This window comes from Pituophis catenifer, unplaced genomic scaffold (genome assembly GCF_029215685.1).
Source record: "Pituophis catenifer annectens isolate HBS135680 unplaced genomic scaffold, rPitCat1.0.hap2 SCAF_2, whole genome shotgun sequence".
Lineage (NCBI taxonomy): Eukaryota > Metazoa > Chordata > Lepidosauria > Squamata > Colubridae > Pituophis > Pituophis catenifer.
This window is the reverse complement of record NW_027256882.1, coordinates 33,637,980-33,664,007: the sequence shown is the minus strand read 5'-3', so window position 1 is coordinate 33,664,007 and position 26,028 is coordinate 33,637,980. Positions and strand designations below refer to the sequence as shown.

Below are 26,028 nucleotides of genomic sequence, written 5' to 3'. Positions count from 1 at the left end.
TTCCCCCATTGACTTTGCGTGTGACAAGCTTCCCAGGAAGGTTGAAGAGGACAATCCCAGAACCATGGGATGCTGCAACCATCGTAAATAAAAGCTGGTCCCCAAGTACCCAAATTTTGAACACGTGACTGGGGAGGCTGCAACAGTGATCAGTGTGAGAAACAGTCCTAAAGCACTTTTGTGAGTGCTGTTATAATTTCACTAAAGAAATAGTTGTAAATTGAGGACTACCTGTATACGGAATGTATAGTAGAATATATTTATACCTGATGGAATATATATAGCCACCAATGACATTCTGGCTTGTAGCTTTCTCTATTCCATATGTCCTTATTTCAGTCCAAGGAAAGCAAACCAGGGAATCTGAGGGAGGCCCTTCTGTTCCTCCAATTCCAGTGATGAGATGCTGAATTCCTCCCTTTTCTTCCCCAGATACTCTGGAAAGTGGACTTCAACTACAGGAAGGTAAATATGAGTTATAGGAATTGGAATTCCTTACTATTTTAAGCTCTGATGCCAGTAACTTTAAGAGAAACATAATAGATCAAAAACAAAAATATAGGAGTAATTACTATATAAGACTATGATGATTTATGAACTATTACTTGCCATTTATATGTACAATATTAGCTAATGCAGTGGAGAAAAATTCCTTGTGTGTCTGATCACATTGGCCAAATAAAGCGGTTGTTCTGTTCTGTTCTGTTCGGTTATGTTCGGTTATGTTCTACTCCTCTACTCCTACTCCGCTCCGTTCCGTTCTATCCATACCATATTTTTTGGAGTGTAAGACGAACCTTTCCCCCCCTAAAAGAGGCTGAAAATTTGGGTGCAACTTATACTCCGTATGTAGCTTTTTGGAAGCTTTTTTCAGCCCCACCGAGGTACTAATGAAGCACTAGCAAGCAATCTTCCCAGCTTTGCCTGCTCCCTCAACTCCCTGAGTGAAGCGGTCTCCCTGCTTTGCTCCGACTCTCAGCTGTTCTTTAGAAGCTTTTTTCTGCCCTAACCAGGTACCAGCTGAGTGAAGGTTTGCCTGCTTTTCTCATTGCTGCTTCCTCTCAGCTGTTCCTTAGGGGCTGTTTTTTATCCCCAAGCAGGGGATAAAAAACCAGCAAATTAATGTGCTGAAGCTGACCAGACTAAGGATGATAGCCAGATGAATACCTGGTAGGCAGATTTTTTTCCCCTATTTTCCTCCCCAAAAACTAGCTGTGTCTTATACTCCGGTGCGTCTTATACTCCGAAAAATACGGTAATCTAAAAAACTGAAGTCAATCTTGGTGTAAAATGAAATATTTGGATAAATGGGAAAATATGGACTGGGAGTGAAAGGAATCTTGAATTCCTACCAAGCTAATAACATCCTCTTGATTTTACTGCCTGACTATAAGTTGGTGAGAGACCAGGTCTTTGGGAGCAGAAATTAGGACCTTTGGGTCAAAGCAAATAGCAAAGTTGGAGCATCAGGGATGCCTCCACTATGTGGGCCATCAGACTGATGAAAGCAGAGGTTTCCTGTATAAGATCCTCCCCTTTTGTACATCCCTGTGATACCCTGATGCTCGTAGAGAAAAAGACGGAGCCTCCTCACATCCCATCATGTGTCCTAAGTTACCTCTGGGGGATCCTTCTGACTTTTACCAGTTCAGAATTGAAACATGGCAGCCTCTGGCTCTGCCTGATCTTCTGGAAGAGGTTGAGCACTATGAAGTGTTTGAAGGACTTGGCCATTGTGAGACTTGTGGACTTCAGTTCCCAGAATTCCCCATCCAGGATGGCGAAGCTGGATGGTAATCAGCAGAGTGGCTGCCACATGGGAGACTAGAGACTAGGGGAATTGACCAGTGGAGCCAAGAGACGAAGAGCTGAGGGGAGGAGCCAAAACTGTACAGGTAGTGAACGTATCCTGAAGGTGTGCATCTTAGTGGCAGCTGAAGGGGAGGCAGATGGCCTGGAAGATGGCGAAATTTACCTAAGTGAATGGAATGAGAAGGCCAGAGGAGCGCTGAAGAGGCCGGCAGTTAACAGAGGATGGGACTAAGACAGTGGGAGAGCCCGAGTGCTTGGAGAAAAGGGAGCAGAGGGACCTGGACAATAGCAGCCCCATCAGCCATTGGAATTCTGTTAGTTGAAGTCTACAAGTCTTACAGTTGCCAAAGTTGGAGGACTCTTGACCAGGCAATGCTGAGGTGTTGTTTAAAAAAACAATGAGTCTTCCAGTCCTGGGGGGGGGGAGGTGTTTGGAAGCTGAACTCCATTCACACAAGAGGGTTAAACTCTTGGGGGTGAAGACACAAACCAGGCCTGCAGCTGAAGTTCTTGTTTTTTTCCTTCCTTCCTTCTTCTCTTCCCCCTTACAGAGAATGTAACTCTGGATTCAGGCACAGCCTATCCTGGCCGCCTTGAAATCTCTGAAGATCGGAAAAGTGTCAAAAGAGTTAAGCCAGTTGAAGAAAAATATCTTGCCTCAGACCCCGTGATATTTGTACATTATGCTTCTGTCCTTGGCTGTCAGAAGTTCTCCCCAGGGAGACATTTCTGGGAAATTATTGTAGGAGGTACAGGAGAATGGAGTGTAGGGGTTGCCAAAAAGCCAGTGAACTTAACAAATCTTGATGAGCAGATCAGGCTCTGGGAGTTTGTGAAAAGCGTAGGGAAATACTGGGCCATATCATCAAGATTCTCTGAACTGGTCCTGACTGAGGAGCCCACGAGGATCCGCATCTCTCTCAACTGCGAAGGGGGACAAGTGAGCTTTTTTGATGCCAGCACAGCAACTCTGCTCCATACATTCTCAGACGCTTCCTTGGTTGGAGAGACCCTTCTGCCCTTTTTCTCTTTGGGTGAAGACACCTCCATGACACTCCCCTAAAAGAAGGGACCTCCATAAACAAATCTCCCTATTTACCAAGCAGGGATCTCCGAAAGCCTTTAAAGCAGAGATTCCTTAGCTTTTTGCTACTTCAGCTTCCTTTATTGTTCTATGCCACCCTGATCAGTCAATCAGTCCTTATAAAGGAATAACCTGATCATCATTTCTATTTGTCTGGATAAAAAAAATTGAAGTGTCCTAGGATCTTTATCGGCTTTAGCATCATGTGTTCAGGTGTATCAGTATTAAAGATACCTTACAGCTAAGCCTGTCAATCATGATTTTATATGTCTGTCACAGCTCTTCATCCCATTTATGGATCATGCTTGTTTGTTTCATGTTAGTTAGTGTAGGTGTCCATAACTCCATATATTCTATAATCATCCCCTTCTTATTTTCTTTCCTTCCCCCTTTTATTTTTCTCCAGTTTCCTTTTAATACATAATTGTCATAATCCAACGAACCCTAGCAGAGCTTCAGCAAGTATTACACTCGATATAAGCTTTATAGCCTCACAGGTACAGGAGGAGGAAGATGTGTTGGATATGTTTGCCACCTTGAGTTATTTGTTGAGGAAAGGGAGAGAAAGGAGGAGGAGGAAGGAGAAAGATGGAGAGAAAGGGAGGCAGGCAGGGGAATCACGGGAGGAGCAGAGGCAGTGGCAGGAGAGACCAGCAAGCAGGAGGGGGCGGGGGAGAGAGGAGAGAGAGCAAGAACTGGCTGAATAGCCATCTGACCCCCACCCAACCATGTGAGGGAGCTGAGTGGAGTGGCAGCCACAAGGAATGGACTGTACCAGGGGAAGGCGCCTGGATGGTTGGAAAAGAAGGCAAGGGGAATCTATCATATGACTCGACCCTGCAACCGTCATAAATATGAGTCAATAGCCAAGCGACTAAATTTTGATCAAGTAATCATGAGGATGCTGCAATGGTCATAAGTCTGAAACACTGTCATAAAGCACTTTTTAATGTCTATATACATTAAAAATGAGAAATGTTAAAATGCTTATTATTTGATTTCGCATATGTCAAATTGGGAGCCAGTGATCTAGCCCAACAGACTATCGAAAGGGATGGGGATTACGGCCACGGTGTCCCAAGGCATGTCAACAAGCTCAAGATGGCAGCCAGCTCCGCCTTTTCCCTATATGTAAATAAGGGGTGGGGCTTCCCTCCCTTAGGTCTTTGTTGACTCCCTCTAGGGTTGTTTCTGCCTTGCATCTCCCCACTTCTGGGGAATATTTAAAAGAGATTTAGATGTGAATGTTCTGTAAATTAGGTCCCAGTCCTAAACCTGTTTAGTAGTAGTACTGTAGTTGCAATCATATTCATGGTTCCTTCCTTCCTTCCTTCCTTCCTTCCTTCCTTCCTTCCTTCCTTCCTTCCTTCCTTCGAAAGGTCTTCACCTGGTGCCAAAATGAGGCCACTGTGGGTGCCAATTAAGGGACTCTGGGGAGGGCATTCCATAAACGAGGTGCCACCAACAAAAAGGCAAGATAAAGGAGGGGGCTTGGGACTCTGTATGTCCCCTCAGAGACCCTGTTGGGATTAAAGAAGCCTCCCCAAAAAGCCCTTGAACAAAGGACAAAGGTGTATAAGATGTTCTCCACCCACCAGATCCCCCCACCTCTCCCCATGGGTCCCGCTGTCCTAAGTTGGCCTGAGACTCCTAATGCCTCTTTCTATCCACCTTTTGCCTTAAGAGGCATTTCATTGGTCAAACCTGAAGATCTCCATTCAGCAAATGATCCTATCCCACATTCTACATATTCCATATTCTACATCTACAAGATAGTCTTCTCTGTCTCCCTTCCACAGAGTGATCCAGGCTGCCTCTTTATGTTGACTTTTGCCCAGTTTTAGAGCTTTTCCTGATCCGTTTCCTGATTGGATGGCTGGGAAGGGGGCAGTCCAGGCAGTTCTTTCTCTGCAGGATATTCCAATTAAAAGTGACTGAAAAGAGTTTAATTTCCCCTTTATCTCTGAGACAACCCATCAATTGCAGGATTAGTTTTGGGCTTTTATCCAGGGCTTCTTACTGTCTCTTTCAGTCCAAGTTTACTCCCTCTGGTCCCATAAATATTTCCTTCTTCCTATTTAAAAAAAAAGCATTTTCCCCTTTAACAAGCTGGTTGGATCAATAATAATTGCCCTACGCACAGTTACTCATGCGCTGGTCACCTCACAGATTGACTACTGCAATGCTCTCTACATGGGGCTGCCCTTGAGGACCACCCGGAGGCTTCAGCTGGTGCAGAATGCAGCCGCGCGGGTTGTGATGGGAGAATCCCGATACTCCCATGTTACACCCCTCCTACGCGGTTTGCATTGGCTACCGGTTGCCCTCCGGGTGAGATTCAAGGTGCTGGTGATGACCCATAAAGCCCAACATGGCTTAGGACCAGGATATTTGGCGGACCACTTACGGCCAGCAACGATATCCCATCGCCCGGTTCGCGCCCATAGAGAGGGCCTACTCAGGGTGCTGGCGGCTAGACAGTGGCGGCTGGCGGCCCCCAGGGGTAGAGCCTTCTCGGTCGGTGCGCCCACCCTCTGGAATCAACTTCCCTTGGAGCTCCGATTAGCGCCTGACCTTCGCACCTTCCGCCGTGAATTAAAAACTTGGCTTTTTAATTCTCTTGACCTGGACTGACGATGGGGTTTTAATGGTTTTAAGGGTTAATTTTAAATTTTTTAGATTTAAATTTTTATTTTATATTGTGGCTTGTGTTTTCTTGTTGTGAGCCGCCCTGAGTCCATTGTGAGATAGGGCGACATATAAGCCAAATAAAATAAAATAAAATAAAATAAAATAAAATAAAATAAAATAAAATAAAATAAAATAAAATAAAATAAATAAAATAATAAAATAAAATAAAATAAAATAATAAAATAAAATAAAATAAAATAAAATAAAATAATAAAATAATAAAATAAAATAAAATAAAATAAAATAAATAAAATAATAAAATAAAATAAAATAAAATAATAAAATAAAATAAAATAAAATAAAATAAATAAAATAATAAAATAAAATAAAATAAAATAATAAAATAAAATAAAATAAAATAAAATAAAATAAAATAAAATAAAATAAAATAAAATAAAATAAAATAATTGTTGGCAATCTGTACAATGGATGTTTCTTTCTCCCCGGGATTTTTCAAAATCTTTCCCTTTAGCAATTGGGGGGTGGGGCGGAACCGATGGCCTTTTTATAATTTGCAGACTTCAGCTCCAAAAACTCCTGAGCCAGCTGGCTCACAAATTCTGGAAGTCAATCAATCAATCAATCAGAATAGAGCTGGAAGGGGCCTTGGAGGTCTTCTAGTCTAGCCCCCTGCTCAAACGCTTCTCCTCTTCTCCTCCTGCACATTCTTGTATCCCGGTTGCCGCGGTCTCAGGCCAGCCGCCATGGCCGCCATTCCACCGCCGCCGGCGCAGAGGGCAAGCCTCCAGCCCCAGGAACCTGCCCGTTCCTCTCGGCCGTCCGAGGGGTCCCTCTCTATCCCCCTGTCCCTACAGGACAGGGTAGGTCCAAAGACCTACCGGCGGGGGCTTGGCAGACGGGTAGACTTGTGATCAGTTGATCCCAAATGATGACTGTGAATGCTGGTAGCTTTATGGTAGAAGGCCAGAGAAAGGCAGGATATGCAGTGGTGACAGCATGGGAAGTTGGAGAAGTCAACCCATTACCAGTAAACATTTCTGCCCAACTGGCTGAACTGGTCACTCTAACTAGAGCCTTACAGCTGGCTGTGGGACAAACATTAATAGCAAATATACCTTTGGAGCCTTGCGTGCCCATGGAGCCTTATGGAAGGAAAGAGGATTATTAAATGCAAGAGAATCAACCGTTAAATATAGCCCACAAATTTTAAAAGTATTGGAGGCTGCTTGGCAAGCAAAACAAGTAGGAGTCTTACATGTCAAGGGACATTCTAAGATTCCCCTTTACACAAAAGGAAATTGGGCTGCAGATGGAGCTGCTAAGGAAGCCTCCGTACCACACTTAGAATGAACAGCCTACCTCATTCCTATTTCTCCCTACCCACTTCTCCACTCTCTTGGACTCCCAAGGGTAGGACATGGGCCACATCAGTTGGAGGCAGGGAGAGGAAGGATGGATGGTGGAAGGTAGAGGGCAGACCTATTCTACCAAATACACCTCAGAGGATTCATTTATAACAAATACATGCCAGCACACAATGGGGGGGTCAAAGGGACTGGTAGACTAAGTGACATGCTGTGTAGTAGACAAGGGTCTCTATTCCGCAGCCTCCCAAGCTGTAGCAGTTTGTCTGATCTATGCCAGAAATAATCTAAAAGTAGCCAGGCGCCCACCCCTTAGGAGTCCAACTTAAAGGCAACTACCCAGGGACAATTTGGGAAATAGACTTCACTGAATTACCTAGAAAGCAAGCTTTTGAGTATGTTGTGGGACTAGCATGGACCTTCACAGGATGGCCTGAGGCTTTTGCTTGCAGGACTAATAGAGAGCATGAAGTAGTAAACGTCCTACTGGAAGAAATCATTCCTGGGTTTGGGCTGCCAAATAATATATCCTTTGATTGTGACCCATATTTCATAGCTAAGGTTTGTGTGAACAGTTAAAGATCGCTCGGAAGCTTTACTCAGTCTACCACCTGGCAAGTAGTCCTATGGCAGAAAAAGGTAATGATTTTAAAAAAAAAACAGCTAGCTCACTTATGCCAGGAGGCTCACCTGTCCTCATCGCAAACTTTGCCACTCAGGTTGTTAGGGCTGCACATTGCACCTCAACAGCGAATGGGCTTGAGCCTCTTTTGAGGCCCTTTTTGGGCGACCACATCCCTCCCTAAAGGCAGAGGAGAGGTCCATCCCACTGGTGGGCGAACTGACCTTGTACCAATATGTAAGACAACTCGCTGGGGTTATGAGTTTTCTTTCCTGTTATCTGCAGGAAAATCAATACCCTGGACTAGATCATCCAGTACATCCGTTTCAGCCTACAGACTGGGTGCTTGTAAAGACATGGGGATTAACAACCTCCTTGGATCAGAAGTGGAAGGGACCGTTTCAAGTGCTTCTGACCACCCATGTGGCACTAAAAGTGGAAGGCCTGGCATCTTGGATAGATCACTTCCAGAGTGATGAAATACCCACCATCTGATTCTTGGACTGCGCAGCCTGTGACTTCCTCAGTAGAAGAACTGGGAGTTCAGTTATTGTTCTGGAAAGAAAAGCTTAACTACTGTCAGGATGAGACCATATGATTTGTTATGTAACTGTGTTCCTATCACCCACCTATATTATGCCCACTTTACCTGAAAGGAAGATTAGAAACCAGAGGGACCTTGAACAATCCAGAAAGTACCTGAAAAACTATCAACCCCTTTCTTTGTTCGGTGGGCTCTGGACCCTCAATAATGCCAGTTACAGGAGCCTTGGTGGCGCAGTGGAGTAAAGTGCTGTTAAATAGCACTTAGCTGCCAGCTGCCTGCAATTACTGCGAGTTTAAATCTCACCAGGCTCAAGGTTGACTCAGCCTTCCATCCTTCCGAGGTAAGTAAAATAAAGACCCAGATAGTGGGGGCAATAAGGTGACTTTGTATAAAAAAGAACACTGCTTAGAAGGGGCCAAAAGCCCTACTAAGCAGGTATATACAAAAGTATGAAAGCTACTGCTTAAGGCATTGTAAGCCGCCCTGAGTCTCCGGAGAAGGGCGGCATATAAATCGACCTAATAAATGAATGAATGAATGAATGAATGAATGAATGAATGAATGTATAGGCAGTGGAGGAAATCCTAGCTAATGAGACTGGGGAGTTTCTTTATTGCTGCAGCAGAAGATCAAGAAGCCATTCGGAGATATATCTAGATATATGGCATCCAAAGGAAGTGTCTGTGCCCTACTTGGACAACAATGCTGTGTGCAGATTCTGGACAAATCAGAGGAATTCCACAGCTGAACTACACACATCACAAAGATAGCTGCAACTCCTCCCCCCAACCCCCATGGACGAATGGAAAGGCTGGTGGCATTGACTGACAGGATGGTTGCCTGATTCCAAATGGTTAAGAACCGGATATTGATGTTGGGTGAATCTTGGAAAATTAAATCGTTTTCAGATTCAAAGGCAGGGGCGGGTGTGTGTGTGTGTGAATGATGGGCTGTCTGCTAAAATGAAGCCAGGTCATGGCACACACTTGGAAGTAAGTCAGGAAGCCTGTAATTGTGGAGTCTGTCTGGCAAAAACAAAGGCTGCTGATTCACAGGAAATATGCATGTGTAAAGCTTGTAACAATTCTGGGTAGTTAGAAAGTTTATACAAGTAACAGTTAGGCAACTTGCAGACTTCAGCTAAAAGTTAGGAATAGAGATGGCCTGCAGCAAATCAAAGGGGTATTAGATAACTCCTGGGGCATTCATTAGCCAAGGCTTAGGAATAGGGACAGCTAGAGATCAATAAAACAAATTGTAAAATTATTAGTAAAATGTTTATTAGGTGATATTTCTTACTATCCTGCCTTGTCCCGCCTTCTTCTTTAGTGAAAATGTATAAAGCTTTCTTCATCCTTTGTTCTGGGCTCTCTTGGCATTTTGCCCAGGAGCCCTTTTCCTTGGGTTACCCCAATAAAAAGCAATCAAAACCTGCATCTCGTGTCTGGCATCCTTCATTGGCCTCAGCACCAGGCTCAGACCCCAATTGGGGACAACAATTAGTTAGGAACAGAATTGTTACCTAAGAGTGTCCATTAGTGTAAGAAAAAGGATGTTACAGCAAGATATACAGAAATGTTTTCAGTGATTTTACTAGTTAGAATACAGACTTTAAAAAATTAGATAGGATTTTGCTATACAGTACTTCCCTTTAACACACTAGATGATAAAATTTTAAACTTCCTAGGTTGAAGGTTTTCCTGCAACATAAATATGGGATATCAAAAAGAGATTTAGATGTGAATGTTATGGAAATTAGGTCTCTATAGTTTCCAGGCCCTAAATCTGTTTAATACCATCATAGTAGCCTCAGTCATATTAGTGATTCCTTCCTTCCTTCCTTCCTTCCTTCCTTCTACCCTCCCTCCCAACACAGAAAGGTCTTCATCTGGTGCCAAAATGTGGCCACTGTGGGTGCCAACTGAGGGTCTCTGGGGAGGACATTCCATAAATGAGGTGCCACCTCTGAAATGGGAAGATAAAGGAAGGGGCTTGGGAGTGTCCATGTCCCCTTGGGGAGCCCATTGTGACTAAGGAAGCCTCCCCCAAAAGCCCTTGAACAAAGGGGTTATAAGATGTTCTCCACCCACCACATCTCCCCCCTCTTAGGTTGGCCTGAGACTCCTAATGGCTCTTTCTATCCATCTTTTGCCTTAAGGGAGAGCTCATTGGTCAGACTTGAAGATTTCCATCCAGCAAATGATCCCATTCTACATTCTATATATTGCATATTCCACAAGGTAGTCTTTGCCCAATTTTGGAACTTTTCTGATCCACTTCCTGGCTGGGAAAGGGACAGTCCAGGCAGGTCTTCCTTTGCCAGATATTCATATTAGAAGTTAGGGAATGGATTATAATTTCTACATTCTCCTTTATCTGTGAGACATCCTATCGATTGCAGCATTGGCTTTGGGGTTTTATCAAGGGTTTCTCCCAGTTTCCTCCATGCCAACTTTACTCCATTCTGTTTCTGTCCCATAAATATTTCATTCTTCCCATTTTTTAAAAAAGCGTTTTCCCCTTTAACAAGTGGGTGGCTGAATAATAATTGATGGTGAATCAGCCCCATGGAGGTTTCTTTCTCCCCAGGATTTTTCAATATCTTTCCCTTTAGTAGGATACTTGGATCAGTAATTGACTGGGGGGGTCTGTCCCAAAAATATTTGCTTCTCCCCAGATTTTAAAAAGCAGCACTTTTTCGTGCGGCTGTTGATAAAAATAGGATCGCCAACATGATCGCCAACGTCCGATGAGGGATATGAAGGAGAAGGAAGAGGAGGAGGAGGGGGAGGAGGAAGGAAGGAAGATGGAAGAAGGAAGAAAAAGAAGGATTATTATTTTGAAAACTCCCCCCCCCTTTGACGAGCTGATTGGGCCAATAATAATTGATCGGGGGTCCATCCTGCGAATGTTTGCTTTTCCCCAGTTTGTTGTTTATAAAACACTTTTTTTTCCCTCAGCCAGCGAGACTGACCACAAGAATAACAACAATTCATTTCGGTTTCCCGTCTGGGCAGAGCCCAAAGGCGGTCACCTGATTTGGAGGAAAAGAAACGAAACTTAACTTTCTCTTTCTTTGTCCTGGTGGAGGAGGAGGTGATGGCGGCCGAAGCGTCCTTCCCTGTTTTGCTGGAAGAAGCCACCTGCTCCATTTGCCTGGACTATTTCCAGGACCCCGTGCTCATCCCGGAGTGCGGCCACAACTTCTGCCGGGGCTGCCTGACCCGCAGTTGGGGAACGTCGGAATCGGAGGCTTCCTGCCCCCAATGCAGACAGACCTTCGCGCCCCGCAGCCTCCTCTCCAACTGGCAGCTGGCGCGGGTGCTGGAAGGGGCCAGCCTATGCAGCAGCCGTCCGGGTGAGGAAGGAGGGAGCCTCTGCCAGAAGCACCGGGAGCCCCTCAAGCTCTTCTGTAAGGACCACGAGACCCTCATCTGCTTGGTCTGCTACCTATCCAAAGAGCACAGGGGCCACTCGGTGATCCCTGCGGAGGAGGCTTTCCAGGAATACCAGGTAGGAATCAGCCAGGAGGAATCGCTGCGGAGGGGCATCCAGATCCTTGGTCTTCCTGGCAATCCTTGGACCAATTTACTTGCTTCCTCTGTTGTCGGCAAACTGGGTTTAATCTGGCTCAGATGCCATTGAGAACCAGACTGGAGAGGCGGCTCAAGGGACTTTTAATGAGGTACTTCAGCAAAAGGGTATCAGCAGCTAAAGGAGCCAAGACCCCTGAACGATGTAAACATTCAAAATATAGGGTTAAGATTAAGGTTCCTTGACAGGAGTTTCTTTTGATTTCTTGTCCTGGCCTACTTTACTCACATTCTTCATACATTGCGTATTTGTGCTAATTAGCTTTCTTATCAAAAGAGCTGTGTGTTTTATTATTATAATAAGAAGTTTCCAAAGTTGATGTCTATGTGTCCCCCCATTGGTTCCTGGTGTTATTACACTCTTCTGCAACTTTCTGCCTCGTCCATTCCTTTAACAAACTTCCCTAATTCCAACCTGAGACCTTCACCTCCTGCTTTATCCTTTGTGGCTGCAATTTTTTTGAAGACAGATTTACCATAGTCTTTGAATTACAACCATTCATTTAGTGACTTTCTCACAAGCAAAGTCAATTGGGAAGCCAGAATCACTTCACAACTGTGTTACTAAAAGTGAACAACTGCAGTGATTCACTTAACAACTGCAGCAAGACCTTGGAAATTTAAAAACAGAACAAGATTAAAAAAAACAAGGAATAAAAATTGACTGGTGGCCATATTTGCAAATTAGGACAAAATATAAAAAAGACAGGGAACAATATGGTATACACAGAGAACAATTGGAATTGGATAAGATATTTTTAGGACCAAGAGAAAAAATGATCACAAAAAAGCTGTTACTAGTGCTTAGGTTTTGATGTGTTTGTTTTTGTTTGTTTGTTTTTGCTGTGTGTTATAGTTTTTTATTTTTTATTCTTTTCTATTTTTTGTACTGTATATTTTAATCTTTGAAAATTTAATAAATATTATTTTTTTTAAAAAACAACTGCAGCAAGAACATCACTTAACTGTCTTGCTTAGCAAGGGAAATTGCCTGTAGGGTAAAATAGGCTCCCTTTCCACGTTGGCTCTAGAACGAAATTGTCATTCCTCCAAAGTCTTGAGTGCAGACCCCGAAAAACACTCCTGCTGGATCAGGCCAAATGTTCATTTCTCAGTGATGCTTCTGGATGACTGCAACCAGGAGACTCAGGCAGCTCACTTTAATGCCATTACAGGTAGTCCTTGACTTAAAACAATTCGTTTAGTGACTGTTCAAAGTTATGACGACAATGAAAAAAGTGACATAATGTTTTTCACCCTTATGATCATTGCAGCATTCTGTGGTCACATGATCAAAATTTGGACGCTTGCCAACTGCCATGTATTTATGACGATTGCATATATCTTCTAACTGGGTCTTCCCTCTGATGTAATCCTTTACGGAAAAGAAACTCAAAACTTGTATTTTTCAGATCAAGGTGGAGGATTGCCTGAAGGCTCAGAAGGAGGAGAAAGAAAAAATAGCTACATACAAAGGAGACACAGAGCAAACAGTGCAGGAGATGCTTGTAAGTATTGATCCAACAGTGAGGAGCTTCTGAGCTAATAGGATGGAAAACACCATCTGCCATCTTTGATAATAGGCAGCCTGTGTTTTAGTACAAATTCTGACTTAAATGAAATTCAAGTTTGTTTATTTATTTATTTATTTATTTATTTATTTATTTATTTATTTATTTATTTATTATTGTGATTTATATGCCGCCATTCTCCCGAAGGACTCAGGGCGGCTTACATACAGCAATCAACAATACAAATCACAGTGTTAATTCAAATTAAAATTAAAACCCCCATTAAAAACAATTTAAAATTATAGCATTGTACAACCCCACGATCAGATTATTGTTGGAACAGCCACGCCTTCAGTTCGCGGTGAAAGGAGAGGAGGTCGGGGGCTATCCTGAGCTCGGTGGGCAGACCATTCCAGAGGGTCGGCGCTCCAACAGAGAAAGCTCTCCCCCTGGGGGCCCCTAGCCGACATTGTTTGGCCGACAGCACCCTGAGGAGGCCTGCTCTGTGGGAGCGCACAGGATGGTGGGAGGAAGGCAGAAGATGGTCTCGTAAGTACCCCGGGCCTAAGCCATGTAGGGCTTTATAGGTAAGCACCAGCACCTTGAAACGGACCCGGAGAACAACCAGCAGCCAGTGCAGCTCGCGCAGGAGAGGTGTAACACGGGAGTAACGAGGAACCCCCGTAACTGCCCGCGCGGCCGCATTCTGGACTAGCTGGAGCCTCTGGATGCATCCCAAGGGAAGCCCCATGTAGAGGGCATTACAGTAGTCCAACCGAGAAGTAACAAGGGCATGAGTGACCGTGGCGAGGGCATCTCGGTCTAGGAAAGGGCGCAACTGGCTCACAAGATGCACTTGTGTGAAAGCCCCCCTGGTTACGGCCGTCAGATGATCATCCAGGGACAGCCGAGAATCCAGGAGGACACCCAGATTGTGAACCCTGTTGGAGGGGGTAAGCGTCTCCCCTCCAATCACTAAAGATGGTACTTATAGATCCTGAGATGCCGACATCCTCAGCCACTCAGTCTTGGAAGGGTTGAGTCTGAGCCTGTTCCTTCCCATCCAAGCCTGCACTGCCTCCAGGCAACAAGACATCACGGAAAGGGCATCCCCAGGGTGTCCTGGGGTGGAGATATAAAGCTGGGTATCATCCGCATATTGGTGATACCTCACCCCAAAACCACGAATGATCTCACCCAGCGGCTTCATATAGATGTTAAAAAGCAGGGGGGAGAGAACTGATCCCTGAGGCACCCCACAAGTGAGGGGCCTCTGGGAGGATCTCTGACCCCCCCGCCGATACAAACTGCGAGCGGCCCGAGAGGTAGGAGGAGAACCACTGCAACACAGTGCCTCCTATCCCCAACCCCCCGAGTCGCTGCAGTAGGATACCATGGTCGATGGTATCAAAAGCCGCTGAGAGGTCAAGAAGGACCAGGATAGAGGAACAACCCCCATCACGGGCCCGCCAGAGATCATTCACTAGGGTGACCAATGCCGTTTCCGTGCTGTGACTGTGCCTGAAACCAGATTGGTAAGGGTCCAGGTAGTCTGTTTCCTCCAGGAAATGAGGGAATTGCTGTGCCACCATGGTCTCAACAACCTTCACTAAAAAGTGGAGGTTGCAAACTGGACAATAGTTGTTAAGGGAGTCCGGGTCCAGGTTGGGCTTCTTAAGGAGGGGTTGAACCACCGCCTCTTTGAGTGCAGCGGGGACGAATCCCTCCCTCAGCGAGGCGTTAACAAGAGCCTTGATCCAGTCTCCGGTCACCTCTCTGGCTGCAGAAACAAGCCAGGAGGGACACGGGTCCAATGCACACGTGGAGGCCCCCAGCCGACCCATAATCCTGTCCACTTCATCCAACGAAACAGGCTCAAACTCAACCCAGGACTAGGCCCAGTCTCCTCAGTGGACTCTGCTCAGTCAGAGTCCAACCCGGTCCGGATCTGAGCGATTTTATCTTCCAGAAACTGTGCAAAATCCTCAGCTCGGCCCTGCAAGGGGTCCTCCCTCGCTCCAAGGTTAAGGAGGGAGTGGGTCACCCTAAACAGGGCGGCTGGGAGGTTTTCTGCAGATGCAATGAGAGCGGTGAAATATTGTTGTTTTGCCGCTTCCATCGCCACAAAATAAGACCTAGTATAGGTTCTTAACTGTGTTCGGTCGGATTCAGATCAGGAGGACCTCCAACCAACCTCAAGGTGTCTTTTCCAACGCTTCATTTCCCTGAGCTCCGCGGTGAACCATGGAGCCGCCCGGGATCTGCATCGAATCAGAGGCCGCATAGGCGCGATTTGATCCCAGGCCGCCACTAGGGCCTCGGAGGAATCGTGGGTTAAGGAGGCGGGAAATGATCCAAGCTCCATCAGGAACCTTTCGGGTTCCATCAGGCGCCTGGGGCGGAACCATCTCACTGGTTAAAGTTAAAGACGGTGTTAGGGCACAGAACGTGTTCTTAACCTGGGGACTAAGATGTCACCATTGGCTGAATGAGTCACAGTTGGGTTAAGTGCCCCTATCCCATGAGCTTTGTTTAATACAATGGGTTTGTTTTGTTTAATAAATTAATGCAAACCATATTTCATCCTATTGAAAAAATTGTGAACACAAACATTTTTCTGTCTCCTTTTTTGGAATCCCGGATTGCTAAGAAAATTTTCATGAGAGGTCATTAAACTAGAGCCTTTAAAAAAAAACAAAAACCCTTTCCCCCTACGCTTTTTATTATCAAATGGGTTTTTTGTTTGCTTCGGATATTCTCCCACCTCACTTCTGGATTCTTCAAGGAATCTGTTTAATTATTGTAACAATTAAAATAAAAGTAAAAATAATTAAGTAAAACAATTAAAAATAAAATTATGACTTTTGTTTTTTCTCTTTCTTATTCTAGGAGCTCATCAAAGAAGTGAAGAAAAATGTAGTGGCTGAATTCAGAGAGCTACAACTCTGGTTAGAAGGACAGGAGAAGCTTCTGTTGACTCAAATGGAAGAAACGGAGAAGGATATTATGGCAAGAAAGGAGAAGGGTTTGGCCAAGCACATGGAAGAACTGGGCTCTCTTGACCATCTCATCCAGGAGATAGAAGAGAAGCTTCAGCAGCCAGCCAGCAAACTCTTACAGGTCAGTCAGGAAGTTGAGATCATAGAATCCCAGGGCTGGAAGGGACCTTGGAGGTCTTCTAGTCCAATCTTCTACCCAAGGCAGGAGACCTTATAACCATCCCCTCAAAAATAGTTGTCCAAACTATTATTGGAATCCTTCAGTGATGGAGCACCAAAACTCAGGGAGGCATGCTGTTCCACTGATAAATATTTCTCACTGTCAGGAAATTCTTCCTTATTTTAGCTTGACCAAGTTCAAAATCTTTTTTTCAACTCCTCATTTAGTAAACTTTTTGACTCTTTCTATGGAAAGGAAACTGGAAGGTATGAAGACTACAGGTAGTCCTTGACATATGAGCACACTTGGACTTGAAATTTCTGTTGCTGAGGGAAACAATTGTTAAGTGAATTTTGCCCCATTTTACGACCTTTCTTGCCGCTGTTGTTAAGTGAACCTCTGCAGTGGTTAAGTTAGTAACACGGTTGTTAAATGAATCAGGCTTCACACTGACTTTGCTTGTCAGAAGGTCACTAATGGTGATCACATGACCCCAGGAAGCTGCAACCGTCATAAATATGAATCTGTTTCCAAGTGGCTGAATTTGATCATGTGACCATGGGGATTAAAAAAAAAAAGTTTATTTATAACACAGTAAAACAACACAAGACATACAACACTTATATACAAGACTCTTTTTACAGCTTTTTCATAGTGGTCCTTCCTTATTATTTACTATTTCCACAAATTTTACTTCATTTTATTCCAAATTACGATCTGTCCCCATCATTTCATTTACAATATATTTCTCTTTTTCATTTCAATCACTAAATTGTATTTTACCAATTTTTCCCATTATTTTTGGACATTTCTTTATCTCCCCCTTATTTTTCTTCTTCATTTTTCCTTCCCTCCAACCACTCATACCCTCTATACCAAATTTTATAATATTCTGTATCCTCTTTTTCTGCAAGAGCCTTAAGTGTGAAAAATGATCATAAATAATTTCTTTCAGTGCCGTGGTAACTTCGAATGGTCACTAAATGAACTGTTTGGTCAAGGACTACCTGTAATGGCTAATATTAGGGATACATAAGGTAATTCAGAAAAAGCAGGAATTCAAAGTTCTGGTCAATTGTCTATAGATTCTTCACGATTTTAAGAATGCCTGCTTGGGGTTCCTATCCCCTATTAGGGGATGTGGTGGTGGGTGTTCTTTGTAGGGTCTCCCCCTCCCCTTAAATCTCCAGGCCAAGGAGAAACCCAACACTGATCACCTTCTCCAAAGTATTATCACCACCTGGATTTTCCAAAGTGCCTTCATTCTGGAAGCATAAATGCAGGGGATTTTTTTATCCTATTGATGCACTATTTTGATTTTCAAATAGTCTTTTCTTTTTGCTATCATGTTTTATATATAAATATATATCTTCTGTAATTGTGTTGGATTCAATCTGGGTCTAATTTTTCTTAGACAAGAAAGTAAAAACAATACCTCTCTAAAACGGGGGGGGGGGGGGAAGAGCAATGGATTTTTTTAAAAAAATTGAAGTATTTTGTATGTCTGTTAGTGTCTGGTTGTCCAGACGTTTCACTCATGTATTTTGTGACTGTAAGAATTTAATTTTCTGCCTAGGAAATGGCTCCTTTCAGTGCTTCCTCTCTTTATTTTTTAGGACATTGGAAGCATCTTGAAGAAGTAAGTAAATCCACCTTTTCTTTACAGACTCAGAGATCAGAAGCTCTGCCAGCAGTTTTCCTATTTTGGAAAGGTTTTTTCTTTATTTCACAGTATTTTATTGTAAAGACAACGTACTGTATTTCAGGGCTTTTTAGACCTTTCCTCAGACAACCTCAACACAATATAATTAGCAATATTTAATTCTCCCCAGCCCCTCCCCCCCACAGCCCTCCTCCTTCCTGGGCAGCACATCACAGGTGGCAGTAGCCAGCCAGGCATGCCGCCCCCCAGCCCCTCCCCCCCATCCGCGGCAGCCCACCTGCAACTTACCAAAAGCTAGGAAGGCAACAGCAATCAAGTGGGCGAGGAGCGGAGCAGCTGGGCCTGGGTCGAGTGGTTTGGGCAAGCAGCGACCGATAGCAAGCAAAGAGAGCAATAAGAGAGCATCCAAGAGTTCAGCCTCACACACTTGGTAAGAGGAGCTGCCCAGTGGCATGCGTGCCCCGGGAAACAAACTTTCAGTTTCTGATGCACACATGTGCACTGGCCAGCTAGTCTGATGATCTGAGCTTTGGGTTGTGAACCCGGAAGAGGAATGGCCGATGCCGTGTGTGCCAGGTGACATGGCTCCACATGCCACCTGTGGCACGCGTGCCATAGGTTTGCCATCACGGACTTACATATCACGTCTGATTTAAAAAGAGTTACAGTTGCAGGGGGGAGCCCAACTCCAGCACTCTCTGCCACCCCCTTTGCCTCTTAGCGCATTCTGGACCAGTTGGAGCCTCCGGGTGCTCCTCAAAGGGAGCCCCATGTAGAGAGCGTTGCAGTAGTCCAGGCGCGAGGTGACGAGGGCATGAGTGAGTGTGCACAGGGAATCCCGATCAATAAAGGGCCGCAACTGGCAAATCAGGCGAACCTGACAAAAGGTCCCCCTGGCTACAGCCATCACATGTTCCTCCAAGGACAGCTGCGAATCGAGGAGGACTCCCAGATTGCGCGCCCTCTCTGTGGGGGCCAAAGACTCGTCCCCGATAGTCAGTGATGGAGTCAACTGAGTATATCGGGATGCCGGGAGCCACAGCCACTCAGTCTTGGAAGGGTTGAGCTTGAGCCTGTTCCTCCCCATCCAGATCCGCATGGGACATCACTTCAAGGGCATTGTTGGGGTGGCCTGGGGTGGAGATGTACAGCTGGGTATCATCAGCGTACTGATGGTACTTCACCCCAAAGCCACGGATGATCTCACCCAGCGGCTTCACATAAATGTTGAAGAGAAGGGGCGAGAGGACCGACCCCTGAGGCACTCCACAAATGAGAGGCTGATGAAGCTATCTATCTGGACCCATACCAGTACCTTTGAGACCGTCTTCTGCCACCAGTAGCCTCCCACCGGCCAGTCCGCTCCCACAGAGAGGGTCTCCTCAGGGTGCCATCGGCCAAATTATTTCGGCTGGCGACACCCAGAGGGAGGGCCTCCTCTGTGGGAGCCCCTGCCATTTGGAATGAACTCCCCCCAGAAATACGTAAAAATTCTGATCTCACCGTTTTGCTGCTGTTTTTCTGTCTCCTGCTGTCTTTGCTGAACGCCATCCCCCTCAGAGCTGGGATAACCCGGAGAGCTGACGAAACTCTCAAAATGCTCCACAGACACTCCTTTACCCAGGCGGGGGGCCGTAGATGATCAAACTGGCCCCCTGAAGCCTCTTTGAACCAGGACATCACCCCGAAGATCGGAGCTCTAGCACTGGGGTGCCATCTTGGACATGCGCAGAAGGGAATGACTTAATAGCTGTCCATCAACACCCCACTTAACAACTAAAAGCCATACACAACCAGGCACCACATAAATACAAGGCATGGAACAGCCCAATGCACACATTCTGGAGAGAGTGTTCCAATATTTGAGGGTCTGTCACAGAGAGAAGGGGGTCAATCTGTATTGCAAAGCACCTGAAGGCCAGGCAAGGAATAATGGATGGAAACTGATCAAGGAGAGATTCAAATTAGAAATGAGGAGAAATTTTCTGACTGAGGAGAATGAACCAATGAAACAGCTTCTCTCCAGAAGTAGTGGGAGCTTCATCACTGGAAGTTTTCAAGAAGAGGCCGGACTGCCACCTGTCAGAAACAATGTGGGGTCTCCTGTTTGGGTGGTTGGGGGGGATGCTGGACTAGATGACCTACAAGGTCCCTTCCAACTCTGTTGTTCTGTTATTTTGCCTTGCCAGGTACCAGGCTAAGGAAACATATGAGAATCCGGTGGATTTACTTCTAGAGCCAAAGGGGACAATTCGGGATTACAGTAATATGACTGAGCTTCTGAAAAGGGCAATGAAAAAACTGAGAGGTAAAAAAACAGCAACCAAGGTTTTACACTGGATGACATTTTGAGCATCCAAGAGAGATTCTGGGTCAATGTCACATGGATCAAAGAGGGATCGATTTCAGGATCAGTGTCTCAGTTAGGATTGTAAATGGAGACTACCTGTAGTCTTCGTAGCCCAAATCAGTGGCGGGTTCCTACCGGTTCGCTCTGGATCTTGCAAACTGGTAGTAGCGGTGGCGGGAGGCTCCGCCCATCCACCTGGACATCATCACAGACACTCTGCGCACGCACGCACATTGTGAACCGGTAGCGAAGGTAAGTGGAACCCACCCCTGGCCCAAATCCATATGCCCTGATCACTGGGGAAGCAGAATAAGTTTCCACTAAGTATAATGGAATACATACAGGTAGTTCTTGACTTACGACCTCTGTTGAGCTGAAAATTTCTGTTGCTAAGGAAGGCAGTTGTTAAGTGAGAAGTGCCCCATTTTACGAACTTTTTTGCCACAGTTATTCAGAAAATGACGGCAGTTAAGTGAATCGTGGTTGATAAATGAATCTGGATTCATGTATTGACTTTGCGTGTCAGAAGCTCCCCAGGAAGGTTGAAGAGGACAATCCCAGAATCATGGGATGCTGCAACCATCGTAAATACAAACTGGTTCCCAAGTGCCCAAATTTTGATCACGGGACTGGGGAGGCTGCAACCATCATAAGTGTAAGAACCGATCATAAAGCTCCTTTGTCAGTGCTGCTATAACGTCACTAAAAAAATAGTTGTAACTTGAGGACTACCTGTATATGGAATTTATTTATTTATTTTTATTATTTATTAGTCCAATTTATATGCCGCCCTTCTCCGTAGACTCAGGGTGGCTTACAATGCATTATAGCAACAGCCTGCATTCTTTTTTGTCTATACCTGCTTATTAGGGCTTTCGCCCCCCTCCCCCCCGCGGTGTTGTTCTATACAAAGTTGGCTTATTGGCCCCACAATCCGGGTCCTCAATTTACCTACCTCGAAAGGATGGAAGGCTGAGTCAACCTTGAGCCTGGTGAGATTCGAACTTGCGCTAATTGCAGGCAGCTGGCAGCTAAGTGCTAGCACTTAATAGCACTTTAGTCCATTGCACCACCAAGGTGCATATATAGTAGAATATATTTATACCTGATGGAATATATATAGCCACCAATGACATTCTGGCTTGTAGCTTTCCCTATTCCTTATTTCCTGATCTGAGGCCAAGGAAAGCAAACCAGGGAATCTGAGGGAGGCCCTTCTGTTGCCCCAATTCCAGGGATGAGATGCTGAATTCCTCCCTTTTCTTCCCCAGATACTCTGGAAAGTGGACTTCAGGTACAGGAAGGTAAATATGAGTTACAGGAATTGGAATTGCTTGCTATTTTAAGCTCTGATGCCAGTAACGTGAAGAGAAACATAATAGATCAAAAAGAAAAATATAGGATTAATTACTATATAAGACTATGATGATCCAGTAAACTTTAATGATTATATGATTTATGAACTATTACTTGCCATTTATATGTACAATATTAGCTAATGCAATGGAGAAAAATTCCTTGTGTGTCTGATCACATTTGGCCAAATCAAGCGGTTGTTCTGTTCTGTTCTGTTCTACTCCTCTACTCCTGCTCCGCTCTGTTCCGTTCTATACATACCATATTTTTTGGAGTGTAAGACGAACCTTTTCCCCCCTAAAAGAGGCTGAAAATTTGGGTGCAACTTATACTCCGTATGTAGCTTTTTGGAAGCATTTTTCAGCCCCACCGAGGCACTAACGAAGCACTAGCAAGCAATCTTCCCAGCTTTGCCTGCTCCCTCAACTCCCTGAGTGAAGCAGTCTCCCTGCTTTGCTCCGACTCTCAGCTGTTCTTTAGAAGCTTTTTTCAGCCCTAACCAGGTACCAGCCGAGTGAAGCTTTGCCTGCTTTTCTCATTGCTGCTTCCTCTCAGCTGTGCCTTAGAAGCTGTTTTTTATCCCCAAGCAGGGGATAAAAAACCAGCAAACTAATGTGCTGAAGCTGACCAGACTAAGGACGATAGCCAGATGAATACCTGGTAGGCAGATTTTTTTCCCCTATTTTCCTCCCCAAAAACTAAGCTGTGTCTTACACTCTGGTGCATCTTATACTCTGAAAAATACGGTAATCTAAAAAACTGAAGCCAATCTTGGTGTAGAATGAAATACCTGGACAAATGGGAAAATATGGAATGGGAGTGAAAGGAATCTTGAATTCCTACCAAGCTAATAACATCCTCTTGATTTTACTGCCTGACTATAAGTTGGTGAGAGACCAGGTCTTTGGGAGCAGAAATTAGGTCCTTTGGGTCAAAGCAAATAGCAAAGTTGGAGCATCAGGGTTGCCTCCACTCTGTGGGCCATCAGACTGGTGAAAGCAGAGGTTTCCTGTATAAGATCCTCCCCTTTTGTACATCCCTGTGATACCCTGATGCTCATAGAGAAAAAGACGGAGCCTCCTCCCATCCCATCATGTTTCCTAAGTTACCTCTTCTGACTTTTACCAGTTCAGAATTGAAACATGGCAGCCTCTTGCTCTGCCTGATCTTCTGGAAGAGGTGGAGCGCTATGAAGTGTTTGAAGGACTTGGCCATTGTGAGACTTGTGGACTTCAGTTCCCAGAATTCCCCATCCAGGATGGCGAAGCTGGACGGTAGTCAGCAGAGTGGCGGCCACATGGGAGACTAGAGACTAGGGGAATTGACCAGTGGAGCCAAGAGACGAAGAGCTGAGGGGAGGAGCCAAAAGCTGTACAGGTAGTCAACGTATCCTGAAGGTGTGCAGCTTAGTGGCAGCTGAAAGGGAGGCAGATGGACTGGAAGATGGTGAAGGCAACCTAAGTGAATGGAAGGAGAAGGCCAGAGGAGCGCTGAACAGGCCGGCAGTTAACAGAGGATGGGACTAAGAGTGTGGGAGAGCCTGAGTGCTTGGAGAAAAGGGAGCAGAGGGACCTGGACAATAGCAGCCCCATCAGCCATTGGAATTCTGTTAGTTGAAGTCTACAAGTCTTACAGTTGCCAAAGTTGGAGGACTCTTGACCAGGCAATGCTTAGGTGTTGTTTAAAAGAACAATGAGTCTTCCAGTCCTGGAGGGGGTGTTTGGAAGCTGAACTCCATTCACACAAGAGGGTTAAACTCTTGGGGCTGAGGACACAAACCAGGCCTGCAGCTGAAGCTCTTGGTTTTTTTTCCTTCCTTCTTCTCTTCCCCCTTACAGAGAATGTAACTCTGGATGCAGACACAGCCCATCCTGACTTCCTTGAAGTCTCTGAAGATCGGAAAAGTGTCAAAGTAGTTAAGCCAGTTAAAGGAAAAAATCCTGTCCCAGACCCCATGAGATTTGTATATACGCCTTGTGTCCTTGGCTGTCAGAAGTTCTCAACAGGGAGACATTTCTGGGAAGTTATTGTAGGAGGTAAAGGAATATGGAGTGTAGGGGTTGCCAAAAAGCCAGTGAACTTAACAAATCTTGATGAGACCATATGGTGGGAGTTTGGGAAATGGCGAGGGGGATACATAGCCATATCTCCATTAAAACGCTCTGAACTGGTCCTGGCTGAGGAGCCCACGAGGATCCGCGTCTCTCTCAACTGTGAAGGGGGACAAGTGAGCTTTTTTGATGCCAGCACAGCAGCTCTGCTCCATACATTCTCAGACGCTTCCTTGGTTGGAGAGACCCTTCTGCCCTGTTTCTCTTTGTGGGAGGGAGTCTGCATGACACTCCCCTAAAAGAAGGGACATCCATAAACAAAACTCCCTATTTGCCAAGCAGGGATCTCCGAAAGCCTTTAGAGCAGAGATTCCTTAGCTTTTTGCTACTTCAGCTTCCTTTATTGTTCGATGCCACCCTGGTCAGTCAATCAGTCCTTATAAAGGAATAACCTGATCATCGTTTCTATTTGTCTGGACAAAAAAAAAATGAAGTGTCCTAGGAGCTTTATCGGCTTTAGCATCATGTGTTCGGGTGTATCAGTATTAAAGATACCTTACAGCTAAGCCTGTCAATCATGATTTAATATGTCTGTCACAGCTCTTCATCCCATTTATGGATCATGCTTGTTTGTTTCATGTTAGTTGCAATCAATGATTGTGTAGGTGTCCATAACTCAGTATATTCTATAATCATCCCCTTCTTTTTTTCTTTCCTTCCCCCTTTTTTCCTCCAGTTTCCTTTTAAGACATAATTGTCATAATCCAAGGAACCCTAGCAGGGCTTCAGCAAGTATTACACTCGATATAAGCTTTATAGCCTCACAGGTATAGGAGGAGGAAGATGTGTTGGATATGTTTGCCACCTTGAGTTATTTGTAAAAATAATAAAGGCGAGATAAAAATAAATAAGGGGAGTGAAACTTAACTGATATGGTGACTTTGAATGCTGACAGCAGATCTCTGGAACTCCTCAAAGCATCTAAAGAACTGAAGATTGAGAAGCTGCTGTTGGCAAAGGAGCAAATGAGGAATCCTAATGAACATACCTAATACAGGTAGTCCTTGACTTACAACTGAGCCCCAAATTTCTGCTCCCAAGTGAGACAGCTGTTAAGTGAGCTTTGCCCCATTTTAACTATCACGGGGGAAGAAGGGAATGAAAAGGAGGAGGTTTTGGCAGGAAAAAGGAGGGGAGCAGTGGATAGAGAGAGAGGGCGAGAGGGATAGGTGGGTCTCTTTGGGGGCAAACCTGAGGGAGAAGGGAGAGAAGGGAAGTGGGGCCTCCTGGCTCACCTGGCCTCCACCCCACCAAGTGAGGGGGGGAAGCGACACATGAGGACGGGTTGAGGAAAGGGAGAGAAAGGAGTGGAGGGGGGAAAAGAAGGGAAAAGTGTGTGAGGAAAGGTTGAGAAAGGAGGAGGAGGAAGGAGAAAGAGAGAAAGGGAGGCAGGCAGGGGAATCACGGGAGGAGCAGAGGCAGTGGCAGGAGAGACCAGCAAGCAGGAGGGGGTGGGGGGGAGAGGAGAGAGAGCAAGAACTGGCTGAATAGCCATCTGACCCCCACCCAACCATGTGAGGGAGCTGAGTGGAGTGGCAGCCACAAGGAATGGACTGGACCAGGGGAAGGCGCCTGGATGGTTGGAAAAGAAGGCAAGAGGAATCTATCACACGACTCGGGGACCCTGCAACCGTCATAAATATGAGTCAATAGCCAAGCCACTGAATTTTGATCAAGTAATCATGAGGATGCTGCAATGGTCATAAGTGTGAAACACTCTCATAAAGCACTTTTTAATGCCTATATACATTAAAAAATGAGAAATGTTAAAATGCTTATTATTTGACTTCACATATGTCAAATTGGCAGCCACTGATCTAGCCCAACAGACTATCGAAAGGGATGGGGATTACGGCCAGGGTGTCCCAAGGCATGTCAACAAACTCAAGATGGCAGCCAGCTCCGCCTTTTCCCTATATGTAAATAAGGGGCGGGGCTTCCCTCCCTTAGGTCTTTGTTGACTCCCTCTAGGGTTGTTTCTGCGTTGCATCTCCCCACTTCTGGGGAATATTTAAAAGAGATTTAGATGTGAATGTTCTGTAAATTAGGTCCCAGCCCTAAACCTGTTTAGTAGTAGTACTGTAGTTGCAGTCATATTCGTGGTTCCTTTCCTTCCTTCCTTCCTTCCTTTCCTTCCTTCCTTCGAAAGGTCTTCACCTGGTGCCAAACTGAGGCCACTGTGGGTGCCAATTAAGGGACTCTGG

The 26,028-nt window shown here is 45.2% G+C and overlaps 2 protein-coding genes across 2 annotated transcripts in view; both read left to right on the top strand.

The window, feature by feature from the left end:
• Window positions 1-3,268, top strand: part of LOC139312083 (E3 ubiquitin-protein ligase TRIM39-like) — a 31,969-nt gene extending 28,701 nt beyond the window's left edge. The window contains exons 7-8 of the mRNA XM_070936605.1: window positions 433-465; window positions 2,364-3,268. Coding sequence (XP_070792706.1) covers window positions 433-465; window positions 2,364-2,875 — 545 coding nt within the window. The 3' untranslated portion in view covers window positions 2,876-3,268. The remainder of the gene's footprint in view (window positions 1-432; window positions 466-2,363) is intronic.
• A 7,879-nt stretch (window positions 3,269-11,147) lies between these two features.
• LOC139312085 (E3 ubiquitin-protein ligase TRIM39-like) lies at window positions 11,148-24,675 on the top strand. The gene is made up of 7 exons (XM_070936608.1): window positions 11,148-11,594; window positions 13,087-13,182; window positions 16,075-16,305; window positions 17,961-17,983; window positions 20,197-20,315; window positions 21,629-21,661; window positions 23,552-24,675. The coding sequence occupies exons 1-7, from the start codon at window positions 11,181-11,183 to the stop codon at window positions 24,061-24,063; spliced, it is 1,428 nt and encodes a 475-aa protein (XP_070792709.1). The 5' UTR covers window positions 11,148-11,180; the 3' UTR covers window positions 24,064-24,675.
• Window positions 24,676-26,028: the final 1,353 nt, after the last annotated feature.